The sequence below is a fragment of the Mixophyes fleayi genome, chromosome 4 (assembly GCF_038048845.1).
Source record: "Mixophyes fleayi isolate aMixFle1 chromosome 4, aMixFle1.hap1, whole genome shotgun sequence".
In the NCBI taxonomy this organism is placed as follows: Eukaryota; Metazoa; Chordata; class Amphibia; order Anura; family Limnodynastidae; genus Mixophyes; species Mixophyes fleayi.
In genome coordinates, this window is record NC_134405.1 from 34,440,200 (window position 1) to 34,457,228 (window position 17,029).

General features: G+C 39.5%; 1 protein-coding gene across 1 annotated transcript in view; it reads right to left on the bottom strand.

Annotated features, from left to right (window-relative positions):
• Positions 1-17,029, bottom strand: part of LOC142151178 (venom factor-like) — a 172,695-nt gene that overhangs the window by 80,848 nt on the left and 74,818 nt on the right. Inside the window, exons 15-18 of the mRNA XM_075206544.1 lie at positions 8,424-8,553; positions 2,575-2,649; positions 1,893-2,093; positions 72-183 (exon numbers count right to left, since the gene is read on the bottom strand). Coding sequence (XP_075062645.1) covers positions 72-183; positions 1,893-2,093; positions 2,575-2,649; positions 8,424-8,553 — 518 coding nt within the window. The remainder of the gene's footprint in view (positions 1-71; positions 184-1,892; positions 2,094-2,574; positions 2,650-8,423; positions 8,554-17,029) is intronic.

Genomic DNA, 17,029 nt, shown 5'->3' on the forward strand with positions numbered 1-17,029 from the left:
TTAATAATTATGACCTTGAGCTGGTAGTGGAGATAAGCATAGACAATAAAGAGAAGGGGTAAGCAACTTACTTATTAGCATCAGGTGCTTCTTTCATTTTCACTATATTCCACAGCCAGCTCTCTGGGAATTTGCTCCTGACTTCAATTTCAGAATCTGGGAGGTAATTCTCATCGCTGTCACCTGTCAAAGAGGGATAGTTTACAAGTCTGAGGCATAAGGTATATGGGTATGTGGTATCCATCACATGACCTAGCAGTGTTATCAAGACTTCAAACAACTCCATGTCCTCTAAGTATGTAAAATTAGTCTTATCTACTTGTTATATTAGTACTATAGTTAACAACTTGACAAGTAATGAAAATGGTTCCTGTGTTCCTCTGGTGGGCATTTTTCTACATTAAGGACATGATTCATGTTCGGATGCAACCTGCACGCAACTTGAGAGTAAAAAGCAAGTGCGAAACTTAAGCGTAATTTCGAGCTGATCTCAAGATACGTTTCAATTTAAATCTGGGTGTAAGTATGTTAACGGAGAGAAGACAGAATATGCACATGCCCAATATAAAGTCCCATCTGAATGCATGCAAAAAGAGTCTCTAAAATAAATTAACAACTCATGATACTGTAATCATTAAAAAAAAATGTGTTTTAAAAACATTTAAATATTTGAATATATTTTTGTTTATATTATATACTAAAATCAACAAGTACTTAATGTGTACTGTGCATACAATGCGTTTTTATATTTTCTCTTACTTGCATACAAATGTTCTTTGCTATTTAGTGGCACACATAGGTGTAGTTTGTAATACAAAGACTAACCTGTGATGGTCATCACTATAAGTTGGTACTTACACCTGCCTTGTAGCTGGTGCAAATGATACGACTAAAAAAAGCAAACTTTCCAGAGACCCAGGATTTGAATTGACCACATCTCTGTTGGAACACTCTAGGCAGGCCCCTACTCTACATTGCCTACGTTCGACCACCCTTTTCCACCCTTGTCTTAGGCAGTCAAAGTGTCATTGCATTCAGACATGAATTGCATCCACTTGTATTCATTGGTGTAAGATCCGTTTCTGAGCTTACGCAGAATGAATTTGAGTAAGATACGGCACGCAAAGGGACTTGCGTCTGAACGTAAATCAGGTCCTAAATGTTTCATTTGGAAAGATTATTTTTCTGAGTCAGGCTACTGATGCACTTAAATTAGCAGAAATAGTAGTAATAATTTGCAAAAGCTATTTTACTGTACCCAGTACAATAGAGAAGTTGGTATCACATAACATTGTCTGCTTTCCATGTCTCCCCACACTGTCCCGTCTAACTTTCCTACCTCTCTGCCCTTGTTTCACTTATACATCCCCTTTCCTTTCTGTCCAATATATTTACCTTCTTCAACCTACCATATCACCACTTCCACCATCTCCACTTTGTCTGTTTAGCCTCCACCTGGACCTCTAAGCTTAATGTCCCTTTAGACCCTATTGTCTCTCATTACTCCATCGCTCTAGAATGTAAGCGCTCACAGGCAAGTTCCTCTAACATATGTTGTCCCTGTTTGCCCTCGTCATGTGGTATGCTGAATTATTTATATATATATTATGCAATTTGTGCTGTTAATGGAATCCGTGCATTTATTATTTTGCTGTGTACCCATGTACATGTTATTATATTCACTGTTTTTATATATGTCATATCTGTATGACTATGTCAGGTGCTATGGAACTTGTGGCATCACACAAATAAATGATGGCGATGGCGATGATGATGATGATAATAATTAGTGAGTGTTTTAGTGAAACATTCTTTATCTTTAGTCATGGTCACACCAATCAGTTAGGTTTCATTCTAAGATAGATTAAGTTTCCTGTCTCATATCTGCTCACTTCTGTCCAAGTCATTATTGTCTTTCAGCTCCTTCTCTATCTTCAGTTTCAGTTCAATGGCTCTGCAGCACTCCAAGAAGGCTTCCACACACTTCTCTCCATCTTGGATGAGGCGAGCCCGCCGCTCACAGCTGTAGCCCATAGGGTTGGTAACCATACCGTCACTGCAGCATTGTTTCTCCAGGGCTTCATAATTCAAAGCTAAACAGGAACATCAACAGATACATTTTATTACATATATCTATATTGCTAAAGTTGAAATGTAACCAGTTTGGGCTTGCCCTCTCTGCCAGTCATACACTAACTACAGAATCAAATTCACTTTCAAAGCCCATAGCCTCCCCCCCAACCTAATTTCCATCCAGACTCCATACCACCCTCTCCTCCCTGCCAACCAACCCATTATTTTCCCTGAACTAGGGACTCCCTATTTGTGACAATGTGATGTTTAACAGTAGAGGTGGTATGACGTTCAATTGGCACTCTCTCTATCACAGGTTATCAGATGGCTGCAAATGTGATCACAGCTTGCTAACAATCAACTACAAATAGCCGACCCTCTGTTTTATAGGATAATTAGGGTGAGTTCCAGATAGAATGAGGTGTGACAGAGATAGGTCAGACAGAAAAGTCATGAAACAATGACATAAACTGTGACTTCTTAGCTAATTTCTCCTCTTACCTTTCTTGGCTTTGTATTCGATCAGTGCCGCGGATGATCGACGCCTGCGTTTCTTACTAGCTTCACATGATGGATCTGAGCATAAAGGAGGATATCCCACAAGATGATCAATATCAAGTAAAGCAAAACCAGAACATTGTCAAAAAATAACCAATGTCTTTCTGCTAATAGAGATAGCACCTGAATAGCTTGATCATCAGTGCTGGAATTAATACTAATGATTAACCTAAATTTCCATGATAACCTCTTAAAAATGTTTTAATCTTGGGGGATTTGTTTAGATATGTGTATATGTATTAATTACTATCACTTTATGATTGAGTTTGTGTTCTGTGAAATTAAAATCAGCAATTCATTGTCTGAACTCTCTAATTTCTCAAACATAAATTTTCTTTCAAAGTCACAAGATCAATTATTTTCTTTATTATTTTTTTTAGCCTCAATGGGTTTTATTAGAATTTTAGTAGCAGTTAATGGTGCGGTGGGGTACGAAAAAAAGGAAGTAAGGGAAGGGTACAGAGTAGGGAGCAGACATTACAAAATATTCTTGACAACATAATATTCGAAGTACATAGTAACAGCATCTAGCTAGTCATATGGTTAGATACTAATGTAACAGGGAGATCTTGATAGGAGCCTAGGGGTGTTATGTATGCGGTGGAATTTACAGAGTTGCATAAATCAATAGAGTGGATAAGTCTAGAGCCCTCACCATCTGTTGTAAATACATGCCAAGACATTCACTTAACAATAAGGGAAGATATAGAGTATGGAGCGTCCAAAATCTCCATACGGAAGCTAAAATAAATTTTCGCAATTATGGAGTTTGGGAGGAGATGATTGTTTTCAAAATCGAACTATCACCGCTGACGCTATTAAAATATGTCCCTAAATATATCTATGATGTTTAGGGAGCTGATCAGGGTATAGATGTAAAAGGGCCGTGTGTGGAATTGGAGTTAATGATATAGATGTGACTTTCCGGGCTAGGTCAAATACGCCTTGCTAAAGGGGTTGGATAGCAGGGCATAGCCAGAGCAGATGTAATAGGTCTCCCACCACACCACAATTATGCCAACAATATTTAGAGTGATTAGGCCAGATTTTCTGAAGGCAGGCTGGGGTGAGATAAGTTTGATATAATAATTTAAGTAGCATTTCCACATGGTTGGTACATTTTGAGACTTTGAACAAGTTACTGAATATAATTACTCATTGCTTGCGGGAGAGAGAGATGTTAAGATAAGCCTCCCACCTAGTCTGAGAAACATGTTTCGGGACATCTGACAATCCAGTAAGATATTGGTACCAAAATGTAATACCACCCTTATTGTTACCCTTGGTTGGTTTAGTGTATAAAATGGGCGGGACTGGAGAAATCAGATAGTTTTGTAGGCGAAGGTGCCCATTCCAATGCCGCAATCGCAAGTATTTGTAGAATCCATGGGTGAAATGTCATATGCATCCTGCAACTGCGCAAAGGAGAGGAGACCCCTGGGATCAGATAAGTGGGCCAGGGAGGAGAGACCAGACTGAACCCAATTGGAGATATCAAAGTCTAATAATAGTGTAGAGACGAAGAGAAGAGTGGTATTACTTGTCGGAGGGGAGATCTCTGGAGACTCTCTAATGTTTCTGTCCCAGACTTTGATTGCGTCAATAATAGAGGTCATGGGTTCTCAAGGATTTGGGAAGCCAGATTAGATCTGACTGAGGGAAGCCTACATAGAGTCCTCTCTCCATAACCACCCTGGGTTTTTTCAGGGTGGGGAGAGACCAGTCCCTAATCTGAGAGAGAATAACAAGCTTCCTGATATCTAGACAGGTCAGGTAATGCAAGTCCTCCTAGTTTCTTAGGTAGGGTCATACCGGTACAAATCAATCTTGCGGGTTGGCCTCTCCAAACATATTGGATCATTAGTGAATGTAAACCTACCAGTAAGTACAAGTAAGGGATGGTCCTAAACAGGTACATATGCTTGGGAAGGAGCATCATTTTGAATGCTGCAAGTCGACCAAGTCACTACACCTCATACAACATCCTGGAAGTAGAGAGTTTGTATAGTCTTGTGGTTAGTGGGGGATAATTGACCTCAAAAACCTTTTGAGATGTTCATCGGCACATGAATCCCTTGATAGGAGAGCGATTTATCTTTCTGTACATACTTAAATCTGTTTTTTAAATAGAGCTGAGAATCTGGGGGTAGGGTAATGGGGAGCACTTCAGTTTTAGTAGTGTATAGTCTGTAGTATGATGCCTGGTTATATTCCTTCAAGATGTGGTGCAACAAATCTAGCAGTGTTTTCGGGTCTGATATAAATAACAGAACATTGTCTGCAAAGAGGCACAGACTGTGGTCAGTTCCCCCAGATTGAAGCCTTTACAAGATTTGAATTGTCACAGGTAGACCGTCAAAGGCTCTACTAATACATATATAAGGGACGAAAGGGGGCATCTCTGTCTAGTTCCATTGGTAATGGGAAAAAGTTGTTGAAAGAAATCCATTACTAAAACTTTGGCAGAGAAAAGCATCAGTAGTTCGGCACGGTGTCTCGAGGCGTACTCTACAAGATCAAAAACTTTCCTTGTGTTGTCCGATGCCTGCCGACCCAACACAAAGCCCACCTGATCAGGGTGGATGAGAGAGATGAGAAGAGGGCCAATCCTGCCCACAATCAGTTTAGCATAGATTTTCAAGTCTGTATTTAAAAGAGCAATAGGCCTATAGTTACGACAATCTGCATCATCTTTCCCCCAATTTTGGCATAGTCACAATTCTGGCGTCCAATATTTCTGAGTGGAATCCAGTACAGTCCATGCCCTCATTAAATAGGTTGACTAATAAAGGGACAAAGTCTTTCTGGAATATAGTGTAGAAGTCATTAATGTAGCCGACTGGGTCGGGGGCTTTATCTTTCTGAAGTGTGTTGATCACCCTGAAGACCTTGTCCAAAGTCCAGGGGTTATTTAAAGTTTGAAGATCAACTGTATCAACCAAGGGGAGGTGTGTTAGAGGAAATTTTGTATGTTAGTAGATGAAAGTTGCGGGGTGATTGGGTCATCTTTCAGGTTGTATAGGCCAGCATAATACTGTGCAAACAGATTTGCAATGTCCTTGGGGTTTGAGATTTTTACCCTCCCCCGGGTCCAGCAAGGTGTCTAATACGGATTCTTGCCTGTTGACCCCTAAGATTTGTCGCCAACATTCGACCTGCTTTATTCCCTGTCATGTAAAATTTATGCCGGAGGTGTGAAAGGGCTGATTGGGTGCATGCTAAAAGCAGTTGTTGGAGCTGGTGTCTAAGTTGGATCAATTTATTCTTAGTTGTATGGAAAGGGCACTTTTTGTTACAGGCTTCTAGTGGGTTATTTAGATTCCAAGTCTCATTACATGGCTAGATTAGCTTTTTTCAGCCTAGCACCAATCTGAATCTCAGATTCCCTAAGCACCGCGTTAAGGGCGCACCAATGTGTGAATATGGAAGTATCTGTGGTTGAATTGGTGGCAAGATAGTTATCTAAGGATTCCTGGAGTGCAGTTTTGCCCTCCAAGAAGGGAAGCTGACAGCCTCCATGGTCTGGGGGGGACGAGTGTGGAGAGGGGAACCAAGACCATAGTAGTGGATCATGGACAGAACACGGGATTGGAAGAATAGACACAGGTTTTGAGTGTTGAAGGGACCATTTATCTGTGAGTAAAAAATCTATTCTCGAGTAGGTGTTGTGTATAGGAAAACTAAGTTTACCGCCTAAAATTTTTTGTTTTTCTAAACAAAGTAATTTACCAGCAATATATTGACATTCTTTGCATTTTTCTCAAATCTGCCACTGAAGGAGCCACAAATTTTATTAATTACCCAATAGTTCAGGGGGTAAATTCAGGCAAGAAGTGAATGGATGCACCCTGTTTTTGAAACCCTCCCCATAGAAACACCAGCTCGTAACTAACCAGCCTTAGTCCTGGGATGACCAGCCTTGTATGTCCCTGTCCCCTAACTTATGCTGACATGTCTGGGACTGGTTTTTACTATGGCATGGGTATGTCATGCCCATGTCTTTCCTACTCATTTTATTGGGCACAGTCACATGTCTATTTATATTTAAGCAGTATCATCAAATCCAGGCTGCACGTTTACACATATCTGTGAGACACACAGCCTGCCTTCTTGTCCTTGCGGAGAATCAGACTAAGGTCATGTGCAGGACTGAGCTCATTTCACTCATTTGCATCTGGCAATAGGAATTATCGAGAAATGTATGGCTCAAAAGTAGGAAAACTGTGATCTGACACAGTTGACTCCACTCACAAAGTCAGTCAGTCTGAGGACAACTCATTTTAATGAAGATAGAATTAATAATTGTTGTTGTGTGTCTAATATAAACACAAACTTAGTTAAATATCTTTTGACAAGTTTAACCTTCATCCATTCCAACAAAACAGCCTTCCCATTTTTATCTCAAGTTCCTCCCAACTAAACCCCTATATAAAAATAATTCCTTACAGTTATTGAGGTCTCATTTTTAATGTTCTTTTATCTTTAGCTATGTGAGAATTTAGAATTATGGAATATTCAATTTATTCAATTAAACTTCCATTGGAAATTCTGTGTTTTTTATTTTTGTATATTGTGTAGGGGGGCTTAGAGACTGCTGCTAAATATACTAGTATTGCCTATAAAGTAAACTTTAATCCATCTCTCTTTAAGTGGAATTAAACCAGGAAGTGTCCAGGACTGGCCTTTACCTCCAACCTATCCCTCCTACCTAAGTGTGAGAAATTATTTGTAATTGGCTTGCAGTGAAAGGAGTGCCTGGGATTTCCTGCTTTGATTATTTAGTGGCAGACTGTGATAATTTGTGTGCTTTCTTTTATGGCAATTTTCTTATTTCAACTCTGGCTATGATGGATCAAGACAGCAAAAAGAAGATATGTTGATGTTGTTATCCATTGGACTACAACAGATCAAGAATGTAGAAAAAAGTAAAGAAGATTTTATTAGATTATGCCAGATCATTATTTTTCTTATATTTCATAAAAGTGGTAAGCAAGGGTTTGGGAAGTCTTTTATACAATTAGACTTTATTTTAAAATTGTGTTTACTTATTTTTAGTATTCTGTAATAGAAAAATGTATTAGAGACCTGAATCCATTATAATGGGACCTCTGCAGTGACAAAAGTGCTCACCAGTGGTCCCAATCTTAATCATTACCTAGGCCTCAACAGCCAAAGGGGAAGCCTCATTACATTTAAGTAATAAGCTGGTACTATCTTAGAGGGAGGTACATGCTGTATTTTACAGATACTGGACCCTCATTGACCAACTTAGCTCATGAGTTAACTCTGTCTGGCACTGGAGTTGGTTGGGGTATTGCATTGGGGGACATGTTGCACAATTTTATATTTATTTATTTAGCTTTTATCAGAGCTTTGCCCATTTATTTTAATGGGACTTCCACATGTCACACTCATACTGGAAACTCCACTAAAAAGAATGGGAAAAGTTCCTTACATGCATAAAAGTAGTTTTTTTTTAAATCTATCCAAAGCAATCTCAAATGTCTCATACCAGGAAAAACATTTTTAATGATTTGTACCGCAATTTACATATTGTGTCAATTTGCCTTTAATAGGTTTGCAAATTAGCAAATTAAACTGCAAATCACTAAAATAGTGTTTTTAGCGCTGTTTCTGCAAATTGACTTTTAATAGATATCCAACCTTTGCCCCATGAAAAATTTGCATTTTTAGAGCAAATTTTTACTTAATGAGCATCAGTACGAGGCTGGATCTGTAAAATTGCGCAAAATGTTTTAGTTAATTAAGCCTATGCACTATAAGGTACGTGCCTGATCTCTGTGTTGTGGTGGTTCCAAAATTTGTCTGTACAGCAAGTCCAGCATCATAAAACACCCCCATATTATTAGCTCCACTTCCTGGGGTACAGCCAATGTCAGTCTTTTCCACAATGTCCCAAACCTTAGAGATGGGGAAGAAACAGAAGCTTTTTTTGGTAAAAAAAAAAGGAATATTGTACTTCTGCTGAAGGACCAACTATTTTCATGCCAGCATAAGTAGAATTACGTTATTAGTTTGAACACTTTTTATAGAGAAGTGTAAAAGAGAGTGAGCATAAGGAATACAAATTTGGAATATCTTTTCTACAAAGCTGAGAATGTCTATCAGGTGGTAAGACACAGTGATCTAAATTTGTTATTATTCTCAATTAATACATGTACAGTGAACACTATGATGACGATTGGTTAGATTCATTAAAAAATTGTTTGGTGGCCGTTTTAAACTGCCATACATCGCTGGTGGTTTAGTAATCCAAACTATTGCATTTCCTATGGGGTGTCTTGAGGCTGGGATGTTAAATTAAAGTCTATGTGTGACCGATTAAAAACAAATAAACTGTCGCTGGTTTGGTTAAGGCTGCCATCAAAACTTTCAGACCTGCTTTTGTTAGGCTAAAAAGCTCAATCATGCCTTTTGAGCTATCTTGCCATTAAGAACATAAGAGGAAGCCTGATTTTTTAATAAATTAGGTTGAAATCATTATTTTTTTATTAAGGGGCAAAGTTCATTTATTAATTTATAATTAACTTATGGGCAAATTTAATGTGTCATTATATTAAGGGGCAATGTTATGGTATTATATTATTATTATTATATTTATTGTTTTTTTCTTTCAATAACATCTTCAAAATTTGGTTATTAATAAATGTGCTCTGGTGTTTGTTAAACTTTTTTCAGTGTATTAACTTACCTTGATTAAATTGAATATATTAGTATATTCAAGGGATTTTCATAAACATTCCTTTCCTATCTGGTAAAATTGATATTGTTCGCATTAATTAACACAACGGTAGTTTGTTGTTCCCATTAATTGCCATAATTTTTTGCCTCACTTATTTCTGTTACTTATAACTAGAGATGGTCACTGACCCCCGTGTTTTGGTTTTGGATTCGGTTTTGGATCTGGATTACCGTCGTGTTTTGGTTTTGGTTTTGGTTTTGCAAAACCGCCATTGCGTGTTTTGGTTTTGGTTTTGGTTTTGTTTGGTTTTGTTTTGCTATTTTTTTGGAAAATCCATGTTTTTGGGCCTAAATTAACCCAATTTAGTGCTCCAACTGTTTTAGAGACAAGTAATCTAATTGTTGAGGTAATAAATCATCCAAAAAAACAGTTTAATTCTTCGTTGGTAGGCCTATTCTACACACAAAACAGATTGTCTTCCTCTCCATCTATGCATATTGGCAATGCAGCCATCGTCTTTGAATGTATATTACACCCTACACTTATAGTTAAATATGTAAAGAAATGGAAAAAGCCAGTTTGGTTTCTGTCTCTCAAGGCCCCCCTCCACTTGTATAAAATACCAAAAAATTCAGCCATTATAGACTGTACAATATTAATTGACATGGAGAAAGCCAGTTTGGTTTCTGTCTCTCTAGGCCCCCCTCCACTTGTATAAAATACTAAAAAATTCAGCCATTATAGACTGTACAATATTAATTGACATGGAGAAAGACAGTTTGGGGTCACTCTGTCTCTCTAGGCCCCCCTCCACTTGTATAAAATACCAAAAAATTCAGCCATTATAGACTGTACAATATTAATTGACATGGAAAAAGCCAGTTTGGTTTCTGTCTCTCTAGGCCCCCCTCCACTTGTATAAAATACCCAAAAATTCAGCCATTATAGACTGTACAATATTATGAAAAATGGACAAAGCCAGTTTAGGGTCACTCTGTCTATGACACCCTACCCTTAAGGATAAATTGCCCTAACAGCAGCCTTTCAAGATGGTATGTGATATGGAAATGCCACAAGTCCCTTTCCTCTTTGGGGGTAGATTGCACCCTACACTTACATAGGAAGTTTTAAAAAGATGTTATCGGCATCATCTTCAGCTTAATCCTCACCCTCATCAGTGTGTACGTCATCATCACAGACTATCAATTCATCGCCGCTTGAATCCGCCATTAGAGAACAGTCAGTGCTTGGATGTCTTGGATGGTGAAGGCCTTCCTCGTGGAAGATGTAGTTCATTTTTATAAACATCATTTTCTCCACATTTTTGGGAAGTAACCTTCTACGGCGATCACTGACTAAGTTCCCTGCTGTGCTGAACACTCGTTCAGAGTACACATTGGAGGGTGGGCAGCTTAGGTATTGCAAAGCAAGTTTGCACATGGGTTTCCAAATGGCCTGCTTTTCTTCCCAGTAAGGAAAGGGACTGTCTGACATTTCCATATCAACTACCTCTTGAAAGTAATCCTCCACCATCCTTTGCATGTTTATACTCATATTGGATGGAGTTATGGGCAAAGTGACACATTTTTTTGAAAAATCCTTCAAACCAGCCCAGATGTTAAATTGTTCTGGTCTGCCCCCTGTGTCTTCCCTGCTTCTTTTTTGGAAATTTAATTTTTTACGAGCAACAGCTTGAGAAAGTGAAGGAGGACACGTCGTCAAGCCGAGGCCCAGTTCAGCGGCCAACTTGCTGAGCAATAGCTCCTTGCAAAAGTTCACATCTCGCTCATTTACAAGTAAAGACTCAATGTAGGTTTTAAACCTTGGATCAAGCACAGTGGCCAAAACGTACTGATCCGAGTTCAAGATCTTAATAACTCGAGGATCATTGTGAAGCGAATTAAGTACTTGATCGACAAGGCCAACATACTTTGCTGAATTGCTTGCTTTCAGCTCCTCCTTCATTTTCTCAAGCTGCTTTTCCAATAGTCTAATTAAAGGAATGACTTGGCTCAAACTAGCAGAGTCTGCACTGACCTCACATGTCACAACTTCAAATGGTGTCAGCACCTTGCACAGCACTGAAAGGATTCCCCACTGTGCAAGAGTGAAATACATCCCCCCTCCTTTCCCAATGTCATGACTTGTGCAATATGCTTGGATGGCTTTGCGCTGTTCCTCCATCCTCTGAAGCATGTACAGGGTGGAATTCCACCGAGTTACCACCTCTTGCTTAAGTTGGTGGCAGGGCAAGTTAAACTGCTCTTGGAGCTGCTGTAATCTCCTACATGCTGTGGCTGAATGCCTGAAATGGCCTGAAATTTTACGGGCCACCGAAAGCATCTCCTGCACCTCACGGTTATTTCGTAGGAAGCTCTGCACCACCAAGTTGATGGTGTGAGCAAAACAGGGAATATGTTGGAAATCACCCAGCTGTAATGCTCGCACTATATTGTTGGCGTTATCTGAAATGACATACCCTGGGGAGAGTCCGAGTGGTATAAGCCATGCATCAATCACATCTCTCAGTTTGCGTAACAAATTGTCAGCCGTATGCCTGTTAGTGAAGCCGGTGATACAAAGAGTGGCCTGCCTGTGACAAATGTTACGTAGTGGTGTACATGCTGCTGCTGTTCCTGCTGGTGAAGGTGAATGACCAACCCAGTGTGCTGTCACAGTCATATAGTCTTTGGTTTGGCCACTTCCACTTGTCCACATATCTGTGGTTAAGTGAACAGTGGGCAGAATGGCATTTTTCAGCGCAATCTCTACATTTTTACACACTTTTTTGTATAGTTGTGGAATAGCTTTACGGGAGAAATGGTGTCGCGATGGAATTCTGTAACGCGGACACAAAACCTCAATTAACTGTGAAAAACCAGCTGCGTTTATTGTGGAGATTGGACGCAGATCTAACACTAACATTGCAGCCATGGCGTCTGTGATTCGCTTGGCGACTGGGTGACTGCTGTCATATTTGCTTCCCCTCGCAAATGATTGTTTCACAGTTAATTGCTGAAATGTAGGACTGCTCATTTTATTAACCTGCCTCTGGGATGACGATTCACCCCCAGCAGCAGCAACAGCAGCAGCAGGACTAACGCTTTCTTCAGAGGAATCAATAATAGTGCCGGAGTCATCCAGCCTTAAGTGGGATGCCGGGCTAACTCCGAGCGCTACTGAGGATATTGATGAGGATGGTGTGGTGGGTGTATTTTGTAGCCGTCGGTATGTCGGTGAGCGGAGGGTCTTAGCTGATGAGGGAGTGCTTGTATTCTTTTGGGAAGAACTTTCAGCTTTTCCCAACACTTTGCCATGAACTCTCGTTAAATGGCGTAACATAGACGAGGTTCCAAGATGGTTAAGGTCCCTCCCTCGACTGACTGTGGCTTCACATACACTACAAATGGCTATACAATTGTTGTCTGGATTTGGGTAGAAATAATTCCACACATAAGAAGTGGATTTTTTTGTTTTATGCCCAGGCATGACAATGGCCTTTTTCTTGTCACGTGCCAGAACTGCTGCCACTGGTGCAGGACTTACACAAACAACCTCATCCTCATCAACATCCTCATTAGCGCCCTCGTCGCCTACACAAATCTCCCCCTCATCCTCTTCTAATTTCAAAGTGGCATCCTCAATTTGGGTATCACCGGCTACACTCGGGCTATTAAGGCACACATCAGCAGAATGCTCACGATTAGACATCCCACTGTTGGATGGACTCTCCACAGGGATTGTTGTCATTTGTGAATCAGAGCAAATATTCTCCTGGAATGCCTCACTGTTATCTTGCAGCTCGGCTTTGACGCGTAACAGTAGTTGTGCACCAATTGTAGGCTGGGTAACTTTTTGGGATCTGCCACTAATAGCCAAAGGTGAAGGCCTCATTCTCTCTTTGCCACTGCGTGTGTAGAATGGCATGCTTGCAATTTTTTTTTTATCGTCACTTAACTTTTGCTCAGTTACACTTCTTTTTCGCTTCAATACAGTAAATTTTTTTTTGGTTTTTGGTTTTTGCACTAATTTGAAAACACTCTGTTGTTTGACATCGCCTTGGCCAGATGACGTACTGGGAACACTAACATCAGGACTGGTGACAGAACCTGGTTGCTCATTCAGATCATATGTGGACTGCTTTGAATCCATTCTGAGCGCAAACCACTGGGGAGTGCTAAAAATTATTTAGTAGATACTGCTGACAGTTATGACTTTTGACAGCCAGAAATATTAATGCACAATTAGGGAGGACACCCCAAAAGCACTGAGGAGTGCTAAAAATTATTTAGTAGATACTGCTGACAGATATGACTTTTGACAGCCAGAAATATTAATGCACAATTAGGGAGGACACCCCAAAAGCACTGAGGAGTGCTAAAAATTATTTAGTAGATACTGCTGACAGATATGACTTTTGACAGCCAGAAATATTAATGCACAATTAGGGAGGACACCCCAAAAGCACTGAGGAGTGCTAAAAATTATTTAGTAGATACTGCTGACAGATATGACTTTTGACAGCCAGAAATATTAATGCACAATTAGGGAGGACACCCCAAAAGCACTGAGGAGTGCTAAAAATTATTTAGTAGATACTGCTGACAGATATGACTTTTGACAGCCAGAAATATTAATGCACAATTAGGGAGGACACCCCAAAAGCACTGAGGAGTGCTAAAAATTATTTAGTAGATACTGCTGACAGATATGACTTTTGACAGCCAGAAATATTAATGCACAATTAGGGAGGACACCCCAAAAGCACTGAGGTGTGCTAAAAATTATTTAGTAGATACTGCTGACAGAAATGACTTTTGACAGCCAGAAATATTAATGCACAATTAGGGAGGACACCCCAAAAGCACTGAGGAGTGCTAAAAATTATTTGGTAGATACTGCTGACAGATATGACTTTTGACAGCCAGAAATATTAATGCACAATTAGGGAGGACACCCCAAAAGCACTGAGGAGTGCTAAAAATTTTTTAGTAGATACTGCTGACAGATATGACTTTTGACAGCCAGAAATATTAATGCACAATTAGGGAGGACACCCCAAAAGCACTGAGGAGTGCTAAAAATTATTTAGTAGATACTGCTGACAGATATGACTTTTGACAGCCAGAAATATTAATGCACAATTAGGGAGGACACCCCAAAAGCACTGAGGAGTGCTAAAAATTATTTAGTAGATACTGCTGACAGATATGACTTTTGACAGCCAGAAATATTAATGCACAATTAGGGAGGACACCCCAAAAGCACTGAGGAGTGCTAAAAATTATTTAGTAGATACTGCTGACAGATATGACTTTTGACAGCCAGAAATATTAATGCACAATTAGGGAGGACACCCCAAAAGCACTGAGGAGTGCTAAAAATTATTTAGTAGATACTGCTGACAGATATGACTTTTGACAGCCAGAAATATTAATGCACAATTAGGGAGGACACCCCAAAAGCACTGAGGAGTGCTAAAAATTATTTAGTAGATACTGCTGACAGATATGACTTTTGACAGCCAGAAATATTAATGCACAATTAGGGAGGACACCCCAAAAGCACTGAGGAGTGCTAAAAATTTTTTAGTAGATACTGCTGACAGATATGACTTTTGACAGCCAGAAATATTAATGCACAATTAGGGAGGACACCCCAAAAGCACTGAGGAGTGCTAAAAATTATTTAGTAGATACTGCTGACAGATATGACTTTTGACAGCCAGAAATATTAATGCACAATTAGGGAGGACACCCCAAAAGCACTGAGGAGTGCTAAAAATTATTTAGTAGATACTGCTGACAGATATGACTTTTGACAGCCAGAAATATTAATGCACAATTAGGGAGGACACCCCAAAAGCACTGAGGTGTGCTAAAAATTATTTAGTAGATACTGCTGACAGAAATGACTTTTGACAGCCAGAAATATTAATGCACAATTAGGGAGGACACCCCAAAAGCACTGAGGAGTGCTAAAAATTATTTGGTAGATACTGCTGACAGATATGACTTTTGACAGCCAGAAATAATAATGCACAATTAGGGAGGACACCCCAAAAGCACTGAGGAGTGCTAAAAAAATTTTAGTAGATACTGCTGACAGATATGACTTTTGACAGCCAGAAATATTAATGCACAATTAGGGAGGACACCCCAAAAGCACTGAGGAGTGCTAAAAATTATTTAGTAGATACTGCTGACAGATATGACTTTTGACAGCCAGAAATATTAATGCACAATTAGGGAGGACACCCCAAAAGCACTGAGGAGTGCTAAAAATTATTTAGTAGATACTGCTGACAGATATGACTTTTGACAGCCAGAAATATTAATGCACAATTAGGGAGGACACCCCAAAAGCACTGAGGAGTGCTAAAAATTATTTAGTAGATACTGCTGACAGATATGACTTTTGACAGCCAGAAATATTAATGCACAATTAGGGAGGACACCCCAAAAGCACTGAGGAGTGCTAAAAATTATTTAGTAGATACTGCTGACAGATATGACTTTTGACAGCCAGAAATATTAATGCACAATTAGGGAGGACACCCCAAAAGCACTGAGGAGTGCTAAAAATTATTTAGTAGATACTGCTGACAGATATGACTTTTGACAGCCAGAAATATTAATGCACAATTAGGGAGGACACCCCAAAAGCACTGAGGAGTGCTAAAAATTATTTAGTAGATACTGCTGACAGATATGACTTTTGACAGCCAGAAATATTAATGCACAATTAGGGAGGACACCCCAAAAGCACTGAGGAGTGCTAAAAATTATTTAGTAGATACTGCTGACAGATATGACTTTTGACAGCCAGAAATATTAATGCACAATTAGGGAGGACACCCCAAAAGCACTGAGGAGTGCTAAAAATTATTTAGTAGATACTGCTGACAGATATGACTTTTGACAGCCAGAAATATTAATGCACAATTAGGGAGGACACCCCAAAAGCACTGAGGAGTGCTAAAAATTATTTAGTAGATACTGCTGACAGTTATGACTTTTAACAGCCAGAAATATTTATGCACAATTATGGGGGACACCCCAAAAGCGCTGGGGAGTGCCAAATATGAAGAAAAAATAATAAACCTCTATCCTCCTCTCTGCACTAGCGATTTTGGTTAGAGCAATTGCAAGAACAATATTGTATTCTCTGTCCCTGCTCTAATTAGCCTATGACTACACCCTGCTCTCTCCCTCTGTCAAATGGCGATGGATTGCTGTGGAGGCGTGTATTTATAAAGTTGAAGTGTCGCGAGAACCGAGCCCCGAGATCCGACGACGTCACAATGACGTTCGGCCTCGATTTGGATTCGGAATGGGCGGGAGAGTACCAAGCTGCTCAGCTCGGTACTTGGATACCCAAAGTTCGGGTGGGTTCGGTTCTCGGAGAACCGGACCCGCCCATCTCTACTTATAACTCTTGTCTAGAAGTGTATTCTTTCTCTAATTAGATTTTGTTTTAAAAGTCAAACTCATTAGAGAAATATCTACATGCTCAATTCAGTTCAACTTTGCAAATGTTATTGAGCCATTTTCGATAATGATTGCTGCCCTCAATTATTAAGTTCACCATTAGCGTTATAATATGTTTTATTGGAAATACTATAACCTTAATGTACTGTATATATTCAAATCCAAAAAGTGAATACTTGTGTTACTCAAATAAAATGTGAATGAT